Source organism: Semicossyphus pulcher, unplaced genomic scaffold (assembly GCF_022749685.1).
Source record: "Semicossyphus pulcher isolate SPU_LCO1_2020_fin unplaced genomic scaffold, fSemPul1.0.p SCAF_7, whole genome shotgun sequence".
NCBI classification, from domain to species: domain Eukaryota; kingdom Metazoa; phylum Chordata; class Actinopteri; order Labriformes; family Labridae; genus Semicossyphus; species Semicossyphus pulcher.
In genome coordinates this window covers 20,563,955-20,587,511 of record NW_027211748.1, presented here as the reverse complement: position 1 = coordinate 20,587,511, position 23,557 = coordinate 20,563,955, and the positions used below count along the sequence as shown (strand labels likewise).

The window sequence follows — 23,557 nt, the reverse complement described above, 5'->3', positions numbered from 1 at the left end:
CAAAAGTGGCCCAAATCCAATTTCCTTTTTTTGCTCATATGTGACTCAGGACTGCTTCATGACGGTGTGAACAGCACAAATCACATGGAATCTGATCTTTGGGCCACTTTCACATGTGGTCCTAAATCAGACACAGGTCTGATGTTTTGCAGTTCTGGCTGGCAGGAGTCAAACTTCAAGTATAAACATGGCTCTGCGTCCACACACACCTCCGTACTGAAGCAGCGGCCATTGCTCCACAAAAAGCCATACTTAAAAATGACTCTTTCTCCTCGTCCTCGTTATCATCTGCTGTTGAATTCGCTGGCTTCCGCTGCTCATCAATTTCTACATGAAACAGTAAACGCCAACTTCCATGGCACCCATGATTATGTGCGACAGCGTGCCGCGCGGAGTCTTTGTTATTGTTCTTTTGCGCATGCGGGGCAGTTCAGGACCGTGACCAGTTCACGCTGCAATCAGTTATCAGCCACATTTTTAAAATAATGTGAACAGCTAAAGAAAAAGTCAGATCTGAGCAATAAATCGGAATTGGGCACTAAGGCTTGCAGTGTGAACGTAAACTTCTTCTTCGTCTTTCTTCGAATTTTTTAGCAACAGTTCAGTGCTTTTATTTTGAAGGTGACCTGCCCTAGTCTTTGACGATGAGAGGCGACATCCTGACAGCAGGTGTACTTAAAGATATGAAATTAAGTAAATGATATAACAGAATTATGTTTTATGAATTATGAATGATGTATATGTTTTAAACGTGTATTTCTTCACAGAGGTTCAAAAGGTCAAAGTCGATATTTCCAAACAAAAGAGGAAAGCTTTAATGGAAAGCTGGAAGACATTTCTTTGATTTGAAATGTAACAAATATAAACAAACAGAACACGAACAGAAGAGAAAACTACTCTTAGAGTGAAGGGATTGTCTCATATCAAAGCTTAAAGCTGCCAGTAGCTACAGAAATAAACATCCATCCTCTTTTTCAAAGAGTCGAGCAGTCAGTGAGAAGGAGCGGGAGGAACGTCAAACAGGACCAGAGAGGGCAACGTTCACCCCGAATGTCCCAGAGCTTGGCTCTGTCTTCCTGTTCATGAGGTCATGTATGGTCGAGATGGGCGATGGGTCGCTCCTGTCCCTCCTCGGGGCCTGCAGAAAGTCCACCACAGCACAGCTGGGTTTAGGACGCCTGCGTCTTAAAGCCCGTTTCTCCGCCCGGGTCTTGGGTGCAGGGAGCCCGTCACAGATTCGGCTGCAGGCTGTGGTGATGCCACAAAAGGAGGGGTCGTCTGAATGCGATGACCCCTCCGAGCTGCCCTCTGACGGCGAGTCTCTGAACATCGGCTGTAGTAACCGTTTTTTGAGGGGGGTGGGGTTTGTGGTGACAGGAAGACCGTTGCACACAGCAGCTCCGTTACACAGTTCTGGAGCAGCGTGAAAAGACGGCTTCAGAGTCTCCACCTTCTCTATCGGCTTCATCCTACGACGTCTCCGCTGTGTGGGTAAAGATAAGGGAGAAAGAACAACTGTTTAAAATTTGTCATCAGTTACTAACACACTAATATTCTGCAGAGGAATACATTCATTTATACACACCTTTCTGTTAGCTGTACAAAGTGTCTCCTCTGAGTGCAGAATTTCAGGGTCTGTGGGCCAAAAGGAGGTTATTTTTTTAGCAAGATAAGAATGGGTTCAGTTCTGGATTGATTAGCTTATTATATTAAAAGATATGTGAGAAAAAACTTCAATCAGATGAGTGTTTTTGCACTGATAGTATAACTGCACCTTCAGCCGTCTCTAACTGGAATGACTCGGAGTGGATGAGTGGATAAGACGCGCTCCTCTTCAGGCCCGTCTCATCACAGGAGGAGAACTGCCTATAACAGAGACGGTAATGGTTCAGCAAAAACACTTCATGTTGAACCTTTATTGCGACATGAGTCACAGATGTGTCATCACTAAAGATTTCTGCGGTGTTCTTGATGAGTAACTGGCTTAATAGGTAAGAGCCATTCAAAGCACTGCAACCTCTGCCTACACGCTGTAATAGCTCATTTGCAGAGTGCTTGTTCACGTCCAACCTCACACTAAAGCTTTTTCTGTGTAAGGATACATCTTAGCAATTCATTTATACTCCATGTTATAAAGATAGAATCTGTGCATTGTAGGGTTTTTATTATATATACACAGTAGAGCTGTTTGATTGTACCTTTCAGGACAGCAGTAGGTGTAGCTCTTAGGTATGGGGGGCTCTGGCTCTGTGGTTGGAGGAATAGTGGCGATGCAGCAGCGTTTGGCGAACAGCAGCAAACCGAGGAGCGCGCACAACCCCAGAGACAGCAGCAGGTAGTACTGATTGTCTGACACCTAGGAGACAGAGCGTGCATATAATTACAATAACAGTGATGAGAACGACATGAGAAAAATACAGTATATTAGATACAACATAATGCACATTCAGAAGGTAATAGTGCCAGTACATCCTAATGACTCGGTCTAAGGACTATATTTACTGTGTTTGATATCAGGCAGAAAAACCTGATTACAGATGAAGGCTCTGTGCCTGGAGGGTTGTATCTACCTCACTCTGCAGCTGGCTGACTCTGACAGACAGGTTGAGAACCAGCTGAGTCACGTTCTCCAGCTGGCCCTGCAGCATCTGAATGGACTCAGTCTGACGCTGGTCCTGTGGGAGGGAGAGGACAACAGATTAAATCACCACACGCACATTCGCATTTATAAAACTGTGTGTTAAAAGAGCCGGGGAAAACGGTGAAGAGGATTCACCCTGAACCGTTCAGTACAGGAAGTTCTGTTTAGTATGCGACGGCCTTAGTCTGCATGGCCTGTGACTAACAACAGCTTATTTATGGCCACAACTGGAAGGCGTGGAATTGAAATTCAAGAGATTTTGCAGCATGGTTAGTCGGCTAAACACAGTGAGTCAAGCTCAACAGGCCTTGATAAGTGTCTATGTGCCGGCATTGTTCAACCAAAGTTTGGTTTATCTATAGAAACAATTAAACACAATTTACGAATGCATCATCCAAATGTATCGATTAGGGGAGCAAGTCAAACTGATTGCCAGCGATCAGGCAGCCTCTCACTGCAGACTCAGACTGCCAAATTAATATCTAATGCTTGAGAGTGTAAATCGCTGCACATATGAGACTTTGTAGAGGGGCCCAAGTAAGATATGTTACAATGTTACAATTTCATTTAGCAGACGCTTTTGTCCAAAGAGACGTACATCTGAGAGTTATTACAACACAAGCAACGATAGAGACAGGAGGGAACAAAGTCAGTGAGTGCCAACAAACAGCTTCAAGTGTGATCGGACACAGGTGCTGACAGGCAGTGCACACGTATCAACAACATCCTCAATGTCAATATCATCAATAGCTTCAATATCATTAAGTGCAGAGATGTTCATGAAAGAGCTGGGTCTGAGGAGAAGAGTCTAGTTAGTGACTTAGGGCCCTGTTGTGATGGGAGTACCAGGCACCTTTCATTGGTGGGCGGGATGGAGTGTAGACCTGGATGAGGGCGTTCAGGTAGGCAGGAGCCGTTTTTGTTGCTGTTTTGTAAGCGAGCAACAGGGTTTTGAATTTGACGCAAGTGACAACTGGGAGCCAGAGGAGGGATATGAACAGCGGAGTGATGTGCCGGTTTGGGTTGACTGAAGACCAGTCGTGCTGCTGCGTTCTAGATCATCTGCTCAAATCATGTTTTTTCTGCAACAGTGTAACTTTATGTTGCATTTCACTTAGGCCTTTATGTAAGCGAGGGTAAATTGAAAGTTTTCACCAGCTTTACAATGTAGCATTATTGATATTGTGTTATTTATTTGGATCATTTATTTTTCTTATTGACAATATGCCAGAATTTGAGTGCAATAACTCCTAAAATATGAATTGAAACTAAATAATGAGCAACTGCTAAATGTAAAAATTTCTCACAATAAATGAGCGAAGTGATTTTGCATTTTATTTTATTTACGCTGCTGTAACAAAAAACTCATAGAACCATAATCTCATAACTGAGGTACATACTAAACCTTATTTGTGTCACCCCTAATTATGAGCGATACCTGAGTTAAGGGACAATAGTTACAACAGTTCACTACTTTTTTGGCACTGTCTGCACCCTTTCGCTGCTCACCTGAAACTCTGCTATTCTCGAGGTGTTCTGGAGTTTAATGATGGTTTTGTTGAAAGCCTTCTGCATCTCCTCCATCTGCTTTCGATACCTTAAATCAAAACACAGAAGAAGAAGTCTTAATAACGCCCTCTACTCATTTAAAAACAATCTGTTTTCCGTAGCGCTGGTGTTTGTCCATGTCTTTCTCACCTCTGGCTCAGCTGCTCCAGGTAGCGTCCGCTGAGCGACATGTTCATCTCCAGGGCCTTGATGCGGTTGTTGAGCCTCATGAACACGGACTCCTTCTGGCTGGAGCCGTGCACCTGGTTCCCGTTCTGCTCCGTGCCGTTGGGGGGATCTGCGTAGATGTCGGAGACGGACGGCGAGGAAGGAGAGGGAGAGGAAGGGCGGGGCAGCTCACCAATGCTACCTGCAGGAATGTCTTCAGCCACATCCTCAGTTTTAGTTTCTGTGACAGATGGCTGACCACCAGACGGCTCAGGCTCCGCGATAATGTCTGGAGCAGGGTGGGAAACTTCAGTGGAGGAGGAGCCACTTTCAGGTACAGCAGGAGGGTCAAGGTGATGTTCATGAGCGGAGGCGGTGGGAAGGAGAACCTGGGATTGATCTGTCTTATCTGGTGTTTGAATTGGGGCGTTAATCTCTGCTTGAGGAGCCTCAGTATCAGACTTTTCTTCTACTAGTTCCACTGAGGCGTCATCCACTGAGGCGCTGACGCTGGGCTGTGCATCGATGGAGCTACTGAGAGAGACTGAAGCCTCAACGTGCTGCTCTTCCTGCACCTCCTGGCTCTTCTCTGGACTCAGCTCCCTCGCCGGTTCCTCTGAAGACAGCTGCGGCGTCTCAACAATAGGGGTCGGTTTGGCAGGGGATGACTCAGTGGCAGTGGGCGTGGGGAGGTTTGAGATTTGACTGGGCTCCAGCTGAGGAGGTTCGGACATGGACTCTTCATGAGATCCATCTGTGCTCCCCGGAGGCGGTGGTGTTTGTGGCACGCTGGCTCCGCTCTCTGGCTCCTGTTCAGAAGCTTGTTCTTCTTCGTGAGGCTGATGCACCTCAGTGTGCGGCGGCAGAGGTTCAGGGCAGGCAGAGGGGGGCAGGGGTAGAGGCCAAACTGGTGTTTGGATTGTAGGAATTATTTGTTTTCTTTTCATAGTTTGGCATTTTCTTTTCTTGGACAGCAGCGCTGAACACTGCCGATGCAGATACTCCGTGAGGGAAGCTGCACAAGAACACGAGGAAGAAAAAGAAGGAAGGACAGAGCAGGAGTTTTGGATTTCTTGTTGTAGGTCAAGCTGATTGCTTTTCTCTTTTTCTTCATCCAGTTCCTCCTCTTTATCCAACAGTGTGATGGTTGAGCCGATAGGTTCCTCCTCATCTTTCTCTACAGGAATGACAATGCTTTCCTCCACTAGGGGTAGCTCTTGATTTCCTGTAGCAGTAGGAATAGCAGTCTCTGCCTCAGGGGTCTCAGAGGTCTCAGAGGAGGGGGCTACAGTTGCAGGGATATAAGGGTCTGGTAAAGTCTCTTCCTCTTTGGAGTCCGGGCTAGACGAGAAATATACAGTACATTATATATACAGTAAATAGTACAGACACACAGACTTTTAAATGTACACAAGATTTTAAAGGAAAAATAAAAGAATGTCTATTACACGTTTGTTTCAGGCAGATTTAAAGGGCCAGTTTGCCGATTTTCAACCTCAGTCCACTCATGCTATTATGGGGAGCTAATGCCATTATGGTAGAAAAAAATGCAATTTGGCTCTGTGCCTTTGGAGGATGCTATCTGCTTCTCCAATGGGCCCTGGAAAACCTCCGCCAGACTACGTAAAACGCGTCATCTGGCGGAGGCCAGGGAGCTTGCTTAACTACACTTCCTCAATCTAGGACGCCCGCCTCCGATGTCATGTCTCATTCAAAATCGTCTTGTTTGAAATGTAGACTACAGACCTGAAGATTTTTTCGACGATCCACTGATATATTCTCGTCGTATTTCTGATTTTGTACCTCTCTGAGACATTGCCTGCAGCGATCAATGTCCTTGACTAGAGAACAGTAGTATTTCACTCCAGCGTCTCTCGCTGGGCCGTTCCTTCCAGAGAGAGGGGCGCAATGCATGCTGGGTGTTGTAGGAATGTAGAATGGGCGAAACCACGAGCTGTTTGTACAACTTTCTCCACAGCTATGGCGCCAATTTCAAATATTATTGCCTCTATCGATTACAGAGAACACCAGTGGCTTTTTCCAGGGGCCAATTGCAGTTTTTTTGTTGACGTCTAACATATGATGTTTTTTTACAGCTAATTTACATTTATAAAAGATGTTATTAGCCTCGTTACATGTACTCACACTGTAGTGAGGTCTGTAGTGGGAGTTTGAGTGGTGGTTTCAAGTTGAGGTGAGGGCTCAGACATGTTCACTTCCTGTGACGAAAGGTTGCCTGCAAAACGTAAATAGGGAAAATAAAAAGAGTGAAAACACAAATTATTATAAATTATAATTTTTTATTTTTTATTTTAGAAGTTTGTGACATAAAACTGGATGTATGAGTTACTGGACAGGAAGCTTAAGCGGGTTGTCGGTCCTACCTTGCATCTCTGGGCCTCCACCGAGAACATTGACAGCGATATTATTGACCATGTTCAGAATTACATCTGTAGAGAAAACAAGAAAAAACACACTTAGTAAACCAGGTTTGGGATCTAATTGAAGTCATCTTTAATGCAGAAGAAACCAATACTTCCTAAACTTACCCTTTGCAGATCCAATCAGATTCTTGGGTGACTTGACTTCACCAGATGTGTATCCAGGAGGATTATCTGCAGCGAGCAGTGACGTTAATAACACACATCAAACTCGCAACCAAACATTAAAAAACAACAACAATCATGACTGTAAAATGCTTACATTTTTGTGCTCTCAACATAAAAAACAGAAGTAAATGTGTGACTTGTTTATTGTATCATCCCCACAAGTGATACACACTGCACCAACTAGTTATCTCTGGGTGTGTCTTGCATGTTGTGGATAAAGAGTTCCTACCCAATTCATCCTCCTGATCGTCCGTTCTTTCTGAGGGATCAGCTATCTCCTCGTATTCCTCCACCATACTTGTGCCAAACACCCTGTAGAAAATAGTACATCAGAATCCTTCTATAACCACGCTGATGTAACAGTGAAACCTAATCCTTGTTATCAAACAACTTAAACGAGGGCCATTCACTCTTTGACGGCCAGCAGGGGGCAGAGTGACACAAGAAGAGCCCACAACATATGCAACGTTCATACAGTACAGGATTATGTTATTTGCTCAACAACTACTTGAGTCAGCAGTGGCAGCATGTTGTAATGTGTGTGTTGGTTTTAACACAGTCTGCCACCTCTTTCACTTAAGTGAAATTTATCTTTACATTCTGCAGCGGCAGAGAGAACAGGTGCTAACATATGCATTAGCTGGCCCTGCTCCCACCAAAGGCCTGACAGTGTTGTAGGGTGAGCTGACCACGACCCCATGCCAAATATTATGTAATATCATCTGACACCAACAGGAGCTCATGCAGGATGAAACAAGCTATCGTTTGCTTAGCATGCTATAAACCAACTGGTTATGTGTTGGAATAGAAATATGCACAATAAGCTTTATAGATGCCGCAAAAGGATCATGACACATCCAGAGCAACAGTCACATTTTACTTTGTTGTTTGGACAGTTTCTCATTTCCTTTTTTAAAAGCTTTTAAGAGTATAATCTGAGAATATGTCACATGGTGTGTTAAGAGTTTATTAAATTTTCTCTGGCTGCAGAGACCTCCTGATAGATGCCAAATTGCTAATAAGCTCGTAAGCTAACTGGCTAGCATGGTAATGAGCTAGCAGGCTACAGTTAGTTAGGCTACAGCTGCTTTCAAACCTTAGAAAAAAAAATATTTTTTATGTATGTTACCAAGAGGTCAGTTAAACCAGACTTCATGTTTGGCTATAGTCTGACGACGATATAGCCTCTCGGGACATCCGTGAGCATGTCGGGCGTGTAACCGGAAATAAACGGGTCTTCAGTCTTCAAATTTTCAACATCATGATGCAGATGAGTAAAAAGTAAAAATGCAGCTTTGTCAGGTCTGTCCTCACGTCTGTCCTCGTTTGTTGAACGGACGTCAGATCGAACATTTCTGATGCATTCGAGGAAGTCTGGAAATCTGAGTGCTGAGCGGCTTTCGTGACACAGCGTCAAGGGAATTTAACTCAAGTTGAATTTTAGATCTAGAACAGATTGTTAGCTGTTAGCATGCAGATGACTGTTGTAAATCGCGTCAGATAGCCGCTGATGGGAGCCGGGATGTCATTACGGTGGATTTACGTTCTGCCTGCTTTTGCTCTCCACACGGACTGTTTTCCCAGCATACGCCGCAGCCTGCTGATATGTGATTGGTCAATATTACTCGGGCTACAAGTGTAGCACAAACTGAAACCAGAACACTTTCCGTCCCTAAAATCGACGTCCCTGCCTGTAAATAGAGATGACTCTAGGACTGAACTCTATTAAAAATAAAAACTAAACATCATCACCTGTTCTCCTTCCCTCCTTTTTGTCTGAAAGGCAGCTGCTGCTTCTCCTCTGATTGCCCCTCTTTTCACCTGCTTCCTGTCCTACCTTCTACCACCTATTTGTCTTCAGTTTGAGCAGCTAGCTCTCAGCTACCATTGCCATTGAATGTAACGTACCTGATGAGACTGAGGGGGCAGAAGTGCTCAGAGCCGAAGTGAGACACCAGCTCTACCTGAGAAAAGGCAAAAATATTTCAGACATTATCATGTGTGCTGTATGATACCCAACGCAAATCACCTCTCAGCGTGTTAGACATAAACAGCAAAGCCGTGATTTTGTTAAATTGAAACATTGAGGCACTGATTGAAGAGGTGAGTAAATCTGAGAGGAACGTCTTAGTATTAAAGAACTTCAAGCCTTTAACGTACTATGCTTGATTATTTGAACGGCATCTGCTGGGCACAATTTCATAATCAAATGTTCAAATGATTTGAATGTATGCAAAGTGTATTTCTTTTAATTATAATTGGTTGGCAGCAAGCATAGCAAGTTAGATCTCATTGTGTTTAGAGTGGATCACAGCACGTAATTTCCCTCCATGTTTACTGAGAGCTCAGTCAAGCACAGAGGTCTACAAGAAAAGCACGCTAACCTTTATGTACTTGGTGAACATCTGAGGCAGGAAAGACAGAAAAGAGAAACAGATTAAAGAGATGTTCACATGCATCAAAACAGGACCAAAGAGTGTGTGTTGGTTTTATGACCATTTTAATGACCATCATGCCTTCATCTCTGACTGAGCCACGTCCAAATCCAGCCTGGAAACACTGTCAAGACTCGCCTAGACATTTATAACTTCAGGAATCTGCTGGTGCTTATTCGAGAATAATTTCTAACACAAGCAACGCTGAAACTGTTACAGAACCTCCAATAACACAGTCTCAAAATACTAAAGATCATACACTTTGTAGGAATAAAAGTGAAGGAGCCAAACTGTCCATTCACAGAGATAAAGAGAGAAGTTGTACAGAAACAGTTCATGTTAAATCCTCACAGGCATAAAGAGCTTACATTAAATCCTCCACACAACTTTGGCAAAAATGGAGACTCAGAGATCCAGTGGGCGTGTGAGGGGAAAATGTTCATCGTACTCACCTTCACATATTTCGCATAGAGATGCTCATCTAATGGGAAGATCTGGACTGTGCGTTCATCACGGGCGTGAAAGGTTCCCAGCTTCAGCCACTTGTTGGTTGGATATCTACAGGAGGGGATTGACACAGATCAGTAACATGAATGTCTGGGAGTGAGGACTGCAGTTTGGGATCATGATATTGAAAGAATGTCGGTTTTGATTTTACAAAATGTGGATTAATATTCCAGACTTGTTTTCTATATGAACCACAATTAGTAAGTCCAATAAAATTACCTAAAATAATTCTAAAATAAAGTACACTAGAAATATACTAGTAGATATTCTTGACACACATTATTTTAAGATTAAATTTATAATCTCAAAGATTTCAGTTTCGTTCTCTTTGGCGGCACCTATGGCAACAAACGGTAATTGCGGGGGCACACTTCCCAGATATCCAGACAATGTTGCATGTGTGCAACCACGGTTGGCTCTGGTTGTAACTCTTGATTTTCCTTCGAGATTATTATTATTATCATTATTATTATTATTCCTATATTGTATTAGAAACATGTAAGGCAGCTGCAGTGCACACCTATCACTGATGGAGACAAGAAAGTCTTTGGGAGTGGAAGAGAAGAGCTCAAAGTTAGCGATGTCCAGCTGCTTCACCTGGATGGGCTCACAGAGCTCAATGATGAACCTGACCAGGAACAGGAAACAAAGATTTAGAGGCTGTCTTCAGGTAGACATGAAAAAACATTTTCATAGGTTATGTGTGTGGAAAGAAATCAGGAGATGTGTGCGCGCTACCTACCAGATTTTATTGCTGCAGGGGTTTAGCATGTACAGGTCCATGTTCTCCTTCAGTATGGCTGAAGTGCTCTGTATGGAACAGATTTACTTATCAATATGTGCTTGTACTTGTCTTTATTTCAACATCCATCACCTATTTAGTACCTTTGCCTCTGGGTTAGAGCCAAGGATCTTGGCTCCACACTCCACTGAGGCGTAGTTGTTGAAGTTCTTCGGGACCTTCTTCACCATATTAGGCGCCCCGTTGGCGGAAGTATGGGTAGAATGAGCTGTAGAGAAAAATATAACAGAAAAGTACGGGGGAGTTTAAAGCTCAGTCCTTGGCTTCATACATAAACAGTATATGTTTAAGGGCCTGTGTCCACTAACAGTTTTTTTTTGTGCTGGCAGCACCTATTTTTTTATACAAGACCAATGCAGCTCAGCGTTTTCAGGGCTCAACGTGCTGGGTGCAAAAACTCCCTCAGCGTCAGCTGTTTTTTGTCACTGCACTTACAGCACTCCCATTTGAAAATAGTTTTGGAACTTACCCGCACTTGTCAATGTCACTTCTCCCTCACCGACCAATCAAAATCAAGAAGGGGCGGGACTTCAGATATTAACAATTGCGGAGAAGCTAATCCTTTTTTTTTTTTTTCAAAGGTAGAATTTCCAGGTCCTGCTGCTAACGCCAGGACACGATTCCTTTCTATCATTTTTATGTTTTCTATGTAATATTTCCTTGAATAAAAGAAAATACTTAGCAACTAGAGTAGGGCTGCAACTAACAACTGTCTGATAATCGATTAATTTATCAATTATTTCTACAATTAATCGATTATTAATCGGATAAAAAGAAAAAAAGCTCAATTTTAGTATTAGCGTTATATTCAAAACTAAAAATATTATATCTTGTTTTCTTGTACAATGCAATGTTAATATATCAATCATGTAACTCAATTAATATCATGTTGATTTATTTAATAATTTCACATGAAAAAGGAAAGTACAGACAGGCCACTACAATAAAAATGGACATGGGGGATGCAGCCATGAACTGAGTATAATAGGGAAATGTAACACAACAATATATTTAATCAGATATTGCTCAAGTTTCTGTTGTGAATAAATAACAGATTCACTTTAGTCTGTCTAAATATTCAGGAACTCCACAACGTTATGTTATACTCCAGAGTCTCTCCCACTGAATTTCAGCTAATTAGCGATACATTAGTGTCATTGTGCTGAACAAACACATGATTACAAGTTAATTTAAACACAACATGACGGACAGAAATACATTTCGTTAGTTTTCTCTCCATTTCATGATGATTTAATGAAGCCGGGCATTAGCTTTATCAAGAGTTAGCGTTAAATTAGCTTTACCAGTGGTGTTAGCTTATTAACAGCTTTACTACCACGTTATACTGTCCTCCGCTGCTTCATCAGCGGACCGGCTATGGACCCATCACAGAACGGAGAGGAGAGAAAGACGGAGTTTCAGTGCGTTACGTTTGTTTTTAAATGAACTTTAGACACCGTAATCGTGCGTTTGTCAACCAGAGGCGAACACATCATCAGCATTGCACAACACAACACACGGATTCTCCTCATTGAAAAATAACTATGTTTATCCCAAAGGACACCGGAGATGTTTTAACTTCCGGTAATTCATCATGTGAGCTACACAAGCCACGGCATTGGCTTGCTGCCCCCAGTGACGTTTTCACAGCGCATACCGTGCATGATTACAAAGACCCAACTAATGAAATTGGTTGGCAACTATTTTAATCAATTTAATGGATTAGTTGTTGCAGCCCTAATACAGAACGATTTAAACAGACTTAACGTCTCACTACCAAGGGAAGCGGGAGTGCCGCCAGACAACTTTCGTAACCTAGCAACAGTAAGTGCCAGAGAGAAGCGCACTGAAATTGAAGTTGTGGGCGCTGCCAACGCCAAAAACGCTGTTAGTGGACACAGGCACTTATGCCGTAACATTAAGATTATCACATCTTTGTGTGGTCTTACTCTTTTCCTTCTCCACCTCCATCTCCTTCCGTTTCCACTCATCAAAAGTGGGGATCTCCTCGGGGTCTTTGCTCACACTGGAATCTATGTCTTTGGCAGCTGGGGAGCTCAGGTCCTGTCAAAGATAATGAGAAAAAGAGAGCTGGGACCTCAACCTCGTTTTGAAGAGAGAGGAAAATAGTTCACACGGTATCAGAGTTTCTTACCTCTTTCAGCATGTTTGATGTGTTTGACTGCTGTGAGCCCTGACCGGCCGGAGGACTCAGAGGGGGGGTGGTGTGGGTTTGAGTACCTGCGGTGTGAGCATTGGAGATGTTCTCCAGGACGACTGGAGGACTGCTGTGGGGACAGAAACAGCACAGTTGCCTTGTTTGTGAGTGTCTTTAAAATTGAACTGTAACCAAACACTGCTCACAACTTACATTCAAAGCCAAGTGGAAAACAATGGAGGAGAGGTTATCCAGATATTTTTAGCTCAGTAAGTAGGGCACAAGATGAACAGTACCCACCTCTCATTGTCGTACGGGTTGTTCTCTTGTTCTTGTTCACAGTCAGCTGGGGGCAGGTCAGAGTCAATGACCTCAGGTGCAGCTAGGTCAGATGCATCATATGAAACACTGAAATCAAACAGCAATTTGAGTTACACTTTTGCATCAATTTAATTTGCAGGAAACCATAAAAAATATATGCGGCAATAACATCTTGCCTGTTAGGGATGTCTTCTTGAGGGTTAGGGGCGCTGGGGTCCTCTTTAAGCTCAGCAGTAGAACCAGAGACAGGGTCAGTAGCAGGCAGCAGGGGGGCTGAGTCCTGCTCTTGAGTGACGGAGGTTTCAGGAGGATGATTTTCTGTGCTTGGCTCAGGTTCTGTCTCAGGTTGTAAGAGTCCTTTGTCTACCTCCGACCCTTCCTCTACAGCGGGCTCCTTCACGTCAAAGGCCTGATGGAAACACAGAGAGATATTTGAGACGTTGAGGCAAATGTTGGAGCATTTGCACCATTAGCCAGAGCAGGATTGATCAGCCAAACACTTAGAGCCTCAAATGTTCCAGGAACAATCAATAAAAGAATCGGACGATGCATATGAATGCTCCTCCAGGTCTGAAACTGTTGTGCTGCAAGAAGCAGGGTCCGGACGCTCTCTCCACACACAATCATATGCACTTCTGCTACACAATGTAAACAATCCTATTGTGTATCTCCGTAGGTCCCTTCTGTAAATGCATTAATTGTCGCTGTTTATAAAGCTTATAAAAGGTGCAGATTTCATTTGGTAATCGATTTGATCGCTGAGGTTTTTTAATCACCTGACAGCAATAGTTTTGACATGATGCGCAAAAAACTGGGTGGTACAAAAAAATCCTCACTCTTGCAACACTGCAGTGTTTAGAACAGATCACTATTATAGACGCTCTCTGGTTGTAATGATGGAAATATAAAACTAATGTGGTTGGCTGGTAGTGGGCGGGGCTTATCAACAAACCTGGTTTGTCACGTGTACTTTGTTTGCTGTGCAACAGCGTCCAGTGAGAAGTGTGGTGCATGTCTCTGCCTGTATATGAGGCAGCTGTTTGGACAGATCGCTCGTGTTTCCGCTCTCACAAGCAAAAGTGTCGCACTTTAGCATTGTTCGACTCTGTTGAAGTGTAAACACAGTTTTGAACGTTTCGTTCTCTCCAAGTGTGCGTGCTGTAGCATGTGTGAGAGAGAGCTGCCCCTGCCCCTCGCACACAGGCTCCACACGAGAGATCTCTCTTCTGGATTTGCAAATTATTGCAAATTAGAAATGGTTGCTGAGATAAAATGTGCAAGATAACGTTTTTATAGCAATAATAAACAGAACAGAGTTTATCAATACTGCGTGGTATTTCATAATTCAGCCCAGGGTCCCTTTTAATACCAGGTTTTGGTACCCATCCCTAGCCACAGCAAATAGATCATTTGAAGTATTCATTTAGTTTTTTGGGAATGTGTCAAATTTTTATTCATATAAATGCCACAACTATCCCATACCTCTGTATGTTGTTTTGCCTCCACCTCTTGTGTTGTCTGCTCCTCTTTTGGCTGATCACCCCCTATAAACTGCTCATTTTCAGGCAGGGGCTTGGCAGGTAAGCTGTCCTCAACCTAGAGAGAAAAACGCATTGAAGCATATATAAACAGATATAATTGTCACCAGGAAAATTTAGTAACAGGAGCCAAAACATGTAGACATCTGAATAAACAAGTTCAAATATTTTGCATATATTTTAAGACAGTGCTGTAATCGATATGTGTCCAGTCTGGCAGATTACCTGTGTGGCTTATCTAAAAAAGCACAGAAGTGCACTGTATGGTTATATGAGGGACTTAAAACAGCAACCTGAATCCTTGGAGTATGATAGTATACAGCTGCTACCTGGAGATGATGAATCTTCTCCCCTGACTCTTCCTCCGCACCGATGTTCTGTGAGGACACGGGCCTCTGGGACTCTTGCTGCGACTCTGTGCAGCCAACATAGCAACTCGGATACCTGCGAGACAAAGGGAAAGAGAATCAGCATTACAATAGCATTGAGTCCGTTTGTCTGAATACGGGTCACTTGTTAATGCATTCAGGGAAAATGTCTTTGTATCAAGGAATAAAGCAAAAGTATAGGGGTATTATAAATTGTGAAGCATGCTACACAATTTATAGGACTGCAGTGAGTCACACGCAGAGGAAACTGTGGCCAAATGCCCCAGTGTGACGCATTTAGATTCTCCTGGTGGCCTGTGCCCCAATGTACACAACTTATCTTATCTGTATGCAGAGCTAGTAGTGTTTTCACACATGGCTCTGCCTGACTGTAGGGCCTTAAAAAATGAACATGAAACCTTCAATATTGAAATGTTATTTATATTTCAAAACGCTTTATTTTCATCTGATGCCTTTTATCTGAAACCTACAGTAGCTGTCATCAAAGAGAAGTCATTCTGCTTCTGTTTTTTCCTTATTACAGCTACTCTTTCATGTATAGATATATTAAACCCTCTTTTGCTCTAAACAGCTCAGTTCTGTTGGGTAAAACTGTGCCAGAGTAATGGTAGGGGTCACGGTGACTGCCCCCGATCCTGGCAGGAAAACAACGATGATTAGCAGTAACAAGGCCTTAAATTATCGCAATAATAAGGGCACGTTCCTGCTGGGAAAATGTTCCCGTGCAGTCTCAGAGGCCACCGCAACTTGTCAACAATCCAAGGCCTTATCTGGGTTTTAGGTCAGGTACTTTACTCGGCCACTGGGCTGGTGAAACAGCTTTGTTGATCTGACCTGAGAGGCCGGAGTAGTTGCAAAAACTTTAGTGAACAACAGAGCATTTGTGTACTAGTTTAAAGCCAGCAGTTATAATGTAATTCCCACAGGAACAAGAGTGGTATTAAGACATGACCTGCTCAAACATTAACTAGCTGGGTAGAGAAAGCAGGAAAATCTACAAAGAAAAAGGAGGGAAATTCAGGAGATTTTGAAGTGTTTTCTCCTTTAGGACACGGATATTCCCTGAGGATGAGTCCTACATACTGTAAATACAGTTGGAAGATTTTTTCATATATTCAAAGGTAACTGGAAAAACAGGAAAGAACAGGATGTAGTGTTCGAGGGATAGCAGACGCTTAGCTATAAAAACAGAGCTTTTACAGAACAGGTTGGACATGATGAAGAAGTATGCTGCTCACTATATCGTAAAATAAATCGATAGGTAAAACATGACTCCAACAAGTGCAAAGATCATGTGCACGTGTCTGCACACAATGACTCACAAGTGACCTGTGAGTCCGTCACAGGACATTGCGCATCGTTGATAACTAGATTTATGAACCTGGGTAATAATCTGATAAGATTTGTACATGAAGTTTTGGCATCAACTGTACTGTGATTATTATGATTTCATGCACTAAAAAGGGCCCTAATTAGAGGAAGAGCAAGTAATGGATACTGAGGCATACACTTAACATGATGTGTCCTATGATAGCATAATTACAGTGGTTACATATTCAAATTGCACAAGTTACCTTTTGATTCCCAGCCCTTACTGTTAATCTAGAGTTGTTGAAAATGCCTCTGATAAAGCCTAAAATACATGATCAGGTATCCACAAGTAAGCCACTTTATGCACTGATCCGATAACTTAATTTATTAGCCCTAAAATACACTTTTTACTAGAAGTAAATTCTTAGCCACCGCTCCACAGTAGCCTTCACTGCAAGTTTCACTGTGCTGCCATCATGGATGTACAAGAGCTGCCACCTGCAGCAGCTGTTTTAGAACAGCAAAGAAGCACTGATAGCAACAGTGCAGTGCTAGCAGAGAATGTAAAGTTAGTCAAAGTCAACTGAATTAAGCTTTTTCATGTTAAACATCTGCGTTTCAGGGTGCTGTTTTGGCACAGTAGAGTAGAGCGGGCGCCCCGTGTGCGGAGGCTACAGTCCTTGACATAGCAGCCGAAGGTTAGACTTCCATCCTCTGCCCTTTGCTGTGTGTTGCCCCCCTGCTCTCTTCCTCTCCCAGTATTTCCTGTCTCTCTTCAGCCATCCACTCAATAAAGGCAAAAATGGCCAAAGAAATAATCATTAAGTGTTTCTCTGACACTTCGGCCAACACAAAACGTCCACAGGGGCTCTGAGCTGAGTTACAGTTAGCTCAACTTGTGTCTCTGTGTTGGGCTTGTTCTAAGGTTAGGATTGACGAGCCCAACGGTAGTTGCATTTATTTTGCACTTTTTTTTCTCTTGAAAAAAGGCTGTTAACTGAATGAACTGTAGAGGGAATATGTTCTTCTTATGCACTGCCGCCTGCTTTTCAATTTGGCTAACTATGATACTGTTGTGTTTTATGATGTTGATTCCGTCCCAGGTCCAAACTGCACATATTTTAATTTAATACATTTGACTGGTTAAAGTATTTGGGAGGTGAGGAGGTGGTGGTGGGTCCTGAGGTTAGACCAGCTGAGAACCACTGTCTTGATAGATACTACAATATGAAAAATATGCACAATGGTGGACAAATGTATGAAGTCTAACATTCATCAGCGTCATTTGAGAGCAACAACAGGCATTCCAATTCTTCAGTAACATCAGACAGACCTCCTCACAGCAGCCATGTCATTACAAGAAAAGCACAGGTGTGATCAATAAGATTAATAACGACTCAGTTTCTTCATTAAGTGTCCCAGTATGCCACTCCAGCAGAGTCCTGTAGCTGCAGCTGACAAAGTGTCATATGTTACAGCTGTTAATTACGTTATTAATTACACCTGTACTCTCCTGTCAGAACATGCCTGGGTGCTGAGAAAAAGTCAATTAACGTCCATTTAGTGGCAAATTAACAAGCCTAAACTAGAACAACACGTCTTTTCATTTTACAAAATGCACTGTGCCAAGGTAACAGAGATTAAAAGGTTAAAAAATACTCTATAATGAGAGCTAAAGGAATGCTTCTGAAAGTAGGCCAGGTCAACATCACCAACATAGATCGTAATACCACATTACATCATATCTATCCCTCCCTCCCTCCACCCTTTCTCTATCTAAAAGTACAGCAGTCAGTGCTTGTTATGTTTTGTCACTATCCTCTAACATCATGACTAGAGCCCATAATCATCCTACATAATCCCCCTCCGTGCTGGCTTTACTGTGTTCTGCCACACTTACATTGACCCAACAACCAGCTCTCAAGAAGAGTGACCCAACTGACGTGAAAGGCCTTTAATCCTGTCAACAGCTGATGAACCAGATCTGTGTGCCATCGACCAACGTTAGCTTTGTCACAGTGCTCGTCAAGTACCAGGGGCTTGAAATCCCAGGAGCTTCCTTTAAAAATAGACTAAAAGGTTCCTTCAGTCCAATGTTTTCTGTGTTTCTACTGAGACTTTAGTTTGTTACTCTGCTGATGTGTGAAATGTTACACCTGTTAAACACGGGTTTTCAGAGTTAATGCCCATGCCATTCATTTAGCAATAAAAATGGGGGATAACTGTATTTTAACTTGTTAACAAATCAATTCATGCACTCTCCTGTTTTAACACGAACCATACTGTTGTTTAGCAGTGAAATTTACAGCCACTACTTTCAAAGAGGGTTGTAAATATTTAGGCATGTTATGGAAACATTTCCAGATTGTCAACTATGTGACACAGCTGGTCTTCTGAATGCTGCCATTACTTGACCAATCAGAAATGTACAGCACTTCAAGGCCCACCCAGAAGTCCCTGAACATTTGGAAAGTAGGGGAGAGCGGGGTTAGTTGTCTCACAGGTTGGTTGTCACAGGGCTCATTACAGCCAAACAAAAAGGGCGCTGTTTCATCATGTTCATATCAAACATTTGGCCTGATGCCATGATAATTTCTATCTAGTAATTTTGTGGAGATCACTCAAAACAAGGAAGTAAGAAGACATTTGGGGATTTTTCCTGTACGTGTTGTTTTTATAATAAAAGTTTCAGTCATTTTACAATCAAACATTTATTTAAAAGAGGAAGGAAATAGCTTTGAGCCTAGTTTCAGCTAGCTAGCTAAAGCCATGTGGAAGCTAGCATAAAACCTTTGTCAAAAGGTCAGGTGAGGCTGGTTGTCTCACTGCTCTGGGGGCTGGTTGTGACACACGTGACAGATGTTGGACATATTATTAGCATATTATTTCAGTGTTTCCGCTACATACATTTTGCAGCGGCGGCTCAGCATGGAAAAATGATTGCCAACACTGCTTGAGATTTCTATAACATGTCCCGAACTTGCAATTAAACGACTCCGCGGAGATGTCCGCTACAAATGAAAGGTTGTTCGCCGGCTCTCGTCGTTGAGGAGGAGCACTGAAACCGTGACAGGAGTCATAGGACATCAATCACATGTGAAGTCGTGGCAACCAAATAAACAACAGCGGGACCAGTTTACTCCTCACACAGCGTTCTAACGGCAAACGAGGCTCCGACATCAGACGCTCTCTGGCCACACACAATCATATGCACTTCTGTTACACAATGTTAACAATCCTATTGTGTATCTCCGTATGTCCCTACTGTAAATGCATTGATTGTCGCTGTTTATAAAGCTTATAAAAGGTGCAGATGTCATTTGGTAACGATTGATCGTTTTGATGGCTGCATCATTTATAACGTCTCTTGTGCATCCCCCCCAATTATTCATGATAAGAATGAAAGGGATACCCATTTCAAGGCAAGACTTTAAGCTTCTGTCTAATATAAAAATGACCACTGTAAGATATATTGATCATGAGTACTTCACTTGACAAGAGAGCAAAAGTGTGACAACCAACCCCAGACTCCCCTACTACCCCTAGAGCAGGGACTATTTTGGGGGGTTAAATGAAGTACCTGGGACTTCATTTAGACCCTTGTCCATGCGGTGGAAACACACTTCTTGGATAGTAGGAGTTAACAGCCACTGTACAGTGTAGCAGAGGTCTTGTGGTTGTTTTAGTCAAGAGTATTTTATGTTCATAGAGGAGATTCATTCCTGACACAAACCTCTGGCCGATGATTACATGTGTGTAATTCTGCCAAATCGCTATGTAGTACCATGTCATGAGGGGGGAGGACATTCATAAGTTTTAAAGTGTCATGCAGTAGATGTAATACAATTGTCAATATAATTATCATGATTATTATTTTCAATATTTGTCTAACTATACATCGGTCGATCCACCTCATCTGTTTATTGATTAGTTTTTTTTAGTATGTATATATTATTTTGAAATTCTGCTTCTCAGTTAAAATATTTGGTTTAATAGTTTTTAAGTCCCAGATAGTTACTAACTTGGGTACAACCTGTTTATAGAACAGCTTTGTAACACCTAGCTAATAAGCTAGTACCTTTAGGGTCACCGCGAGTTAGTGAAGCTAACTCCTGACACTAACAAGTCATAAGTCAGCCAGGTGCCACATCACAGCATAACGTTGAAGCTAGCTAGCTAGCTAACGTACAGGGCTGTAAGTTATTGAATCCCGGGTAACGTCTGTCACAGTTTTCAAAGTTAATACGTGGCAGGGACATGATAATAATACTACTTTGTTCAAACGGTTCAATTTAATCAACTTACCTACAGACAACCGCCACACACAGCCACAGTGACACAACTCGCCATAACATTGGTATCATCTTCATCCCTCTCCTGCCGGGACAGACATCCTCGCCGTGCTCAGCAAAAGCGTTTTATCCTTTTAGCAAGTGTTCTCTTGAGCTAAGTAGAGCATAAATACAACCACTGTTTCCTGTTAACTTAGCTGACGATCACTATTCAACGGGTGAAGTGTGATGCTAGCCGCTGTCACCCACACACAACCTGCTACCGACTGTCAGAGCGAGTCAGTGTTCAACCGCCCAATCAGAAGGCGGACAGACTGTTGCGCAGTTCAAACTGAGCGTGCGTTGGGAGCGCTTGTTTCGTTACGTCTGAACGTTCGAGAGGGTGGAGCTTCTCTTAGAGGTGCGTTTGAACCAGGTAAAGGAGGCCTAATACTACCTTCCAACGTGGTCATTGTTGCGATAATAATGACTCGTTATGACAAAAATACTCCCTCACTGTCATAACTGTAATATACAAGAATCACCGAAGTGCAGGGCTTAGTAGGTGACTAACACGAGGCCACTAACACGGAAGCCGTTATACCAGCTGATGTAAAACATGTACCCTGAATGTAAACTGCAGAACAATACAAAACAATAAACTTTTTGTAATATATACACATTTGACTACGGAAAATGTGTATAAATAGTACCCTACATTCATACCCGGTAAGAGGAGGTCGATGAAGAATAACATATGCAATAGTTGTTAATCGGCCTTCATCGTGCAAACTATTTGCATCAGTTCGTTTCAAAAATATGCATTAATAACAAGTGTCTTCTGGTAATTTCGGCCTTTAATGCGCACTTTCCAGAACAGTAATCTTACCGGACACAACGTACAGGTTTCAAACTGCATACATCCTGTAGCCTACTTGTGACACGTCTAAGGACAGAGCATCGGTATTTGTGGACATCAGCTCGGCCTAACAAACAGTCCTTCACTTTGAACTCAATCAGCTCACTGTGCCAGGAACCTCAGTGGATCACAAACTCTCTGACAGACAGGAGACAGTGGGTGACTGGGGAACATCATGTCCCTATTGTATAAAGACTTCTTTGTTTAACTCGTGCTTTTTGTAAATTGTTCTTGCCAATGTGAGTTAGTGAGAACAACTTACAAACGGAGTCTGTATGTGTACACACAAAGCTTGCCAATAAAGCTTTTAGTAAAATTTGATTCAAACCTTGATTTAATCAAGGCAGTAAATTCATCTTAATGTAGTGGTCACTAGAGGGAGCCCTTTACTCCTTTTACTCATAGATCTGAAGCTACCTTGTTTAGTGCAAGGGATGAAACATACTATACTACAGTGAATCACAACTACACAGGTCTAAATAAAAGGGAGCAACTCCTGCATGAGCATGCACGATCAAAATAGAGCACTGTATCTGCTGTAGTTACAGAGCATGTGATCAGCCACAGGACACATTAAAGACTCAGATATAGGCCGACATTATCATCATCTCACAAGCAGCCTGTGATTCAAGTTGTCATTCTTTTCTATTGATTAAGTCTAAATGAATTGGAAAAAATAAAATGAGCCCAAACAGCTTATATATAGCAAAATGATGCTGCCATCATGTGGCTGACTGTGAAAAGGTGCTTTGATTCCTCAGTATTCATTTTGTTCATTACTCAAGAAATTGACATAATTAAATGCATGTTTAGATTTCTATTGATTTCTACGGTTAAGTTGTTTGTTTGTTTTAAAACATGAACATTTACTTCGATACTGCCGCTGTCAAGGGTTTGAAAACCACTTTATCAAATTGTTGTTAGTGCCAGATAACAGATTTGAAGTGTTTTGGCTGTTTTAGTCCCACTAGTTGTTCTAGCACTTGTTCATTACATAGTGAGCAACTTTTGACCATGTAACCTACCAAAGCAGCAAATGCATCACCATTTAAAACATAAATCACCAAAAATAAGGTGATAAACAAATATAATATGTATTTGTATGTATGTATTATGATGAAATCTTTTTGAACTTCAGTTTTCTTTTCTGTATGAAATGTTATAAACGTTGTTGTTGGGTAAAAAGGGTAGGCATAACAAAAAATGTAATAAAAAAAGCCCGAGCTTCAGCTTGTTTTTGGTGTGGAGAAATTGTTAATGCTGACCGAAAATCAACATATCATTTAATAATAATCAAGCAATGCCAACTTTTTCTAAATAAAAAAGATCAGACAGCCTATGAAACTAATTATGCTACTGACTTGGCATAATGTTTTTTATTCCAAAGGAAAAGAGATTACGTGATACTTACAAGTATTACTTTATTAATATTTTTCAAACAAATACACATTTACATACTGACCAATATCAAACTTCATAGATCAGTGAGGCTGGAAGAAAATAAAATAACATCTATAGGCTATCAAGAAGGAAATTATCCATCCATCATCTATACCACTTCAGGGTTGCCAGGGGTCTGGGGCCTATCCCAGCTGTCATTTGGTGAGAGGAGGGGTACACCCCGGACAGGTCACCAGTTACATGAAGACAGACAACCTTTCACGCTCACATCCACACCTACTGTCACCAATAAACGAGCATGTGTTTGGACTGTGGGAGGAAGCTGGAGTACCAGGAGGTAACCCAGGATTTGAACCAGGGACCTTCTAGCTGTGAGGCTGCAGCGCTAACCGCTACACCACCGTGCAGCCTGAAATCAAATATGCGTGACTGAAAGATGAACTGCTTTGATAAAATTAATTTCTGCACAGGTCTCAGTCTCCAGTTTATGGTGCTGTATACATGAGCACACAAGACTGCCTCACTTTGATGAAAAAGAA

At 42.3% G+C, this 23,557-nt stretch overlaps 1 protein-coding gene across 2 annotated transcripts; it reads right to left on the bottom strand.

Annotated features, from left to right (window-relative positions):
- Nucleotides 1-833: 833 nt before the first annotated feature.
- Nucleotides 834-20,961, bottom strand: LOC138611406 (SUN domain-containing ossification factor-like). Of its 2 annotated transcripts, XM_069684488.1 has the most exons (24): nucleotides 20,733-20,961; nucleotides 15,057-15,171; nucleotides 14,672-14,785; nucleotides 13,366-13,598; nucleotides 13,169-13,276; nucleotides 12,866-12,998; nucleotides 12,660-12,774; nucleotides 10,794-10,918; nucleotides 10,651-10,718; nucleotides 10,429-10,536; nucleotides 9,854-9,959; nucleotides 9,351-9,371; nucleotides 8,875-8,930; nucleotides 7,196-7,278; nucleotides 6,907-6,972; nucleotides 6,742-6,807; nucleotides 6,503-6,593; nucleotides 4,340-5,698; nucleotides 4,151-4,238; nucleotides 2,571-2,675; nucleotides 2,199-2,356; nucleotides 1,775-1,866; nucleotides 1,586-1,635; nucleotides 834-1,483 (listed from the first exon to the last, which is right to left on the bottom strand). In XM_069684488.1, the coding sequence occupies exons 1-24, from the start codon at nucleotides 20,795-20,797 to the stop codon at nucleotides 1,016-1,018; spliced, it is 3,993 nt and encodes a 1,330-aa protein (XP_069540589.1). In that variant the 5' UTR covers nucleotides 20,798-20,961; the 3' UTR covers nucleotides 834-1,015. The 2 variants fall into 2 exon arrangements, with proteins under 2 accessions (XP_069540589.1, XP_069540590.1); XM_069684489.1 differs by lacking the exon at nucleotides 9,351-9,371.
- Between the last annotated feature and the right edge of the window lie 2,596 nt (nucleotides 20,962-23,557).

Bases quoted from the DNA above. Each gene is read 5' to 3' on its own strand.
- LOC138611406 (XM_069684488.1), bottom strand. From the start codon at position 20,797: ATGAAGATGATACCAATGTTATGGCGAGTTGTGTCACTGTGGCTGTGT. The intron at 10,719-10,793 runs GTACTAAATAGG...TGTTCCATACAG, and splicing joins GCTCTAACCCAGAGGCAAAG to AGCACTTCAGCCATACTGAA. The intron at 1,484-1,585 runs GTGTGTATAAAT...TTACCCACACAG, and splicing joins TTTGTACAGCTAACAGAAAG to CGGAGACGTCGTAGGATGAA.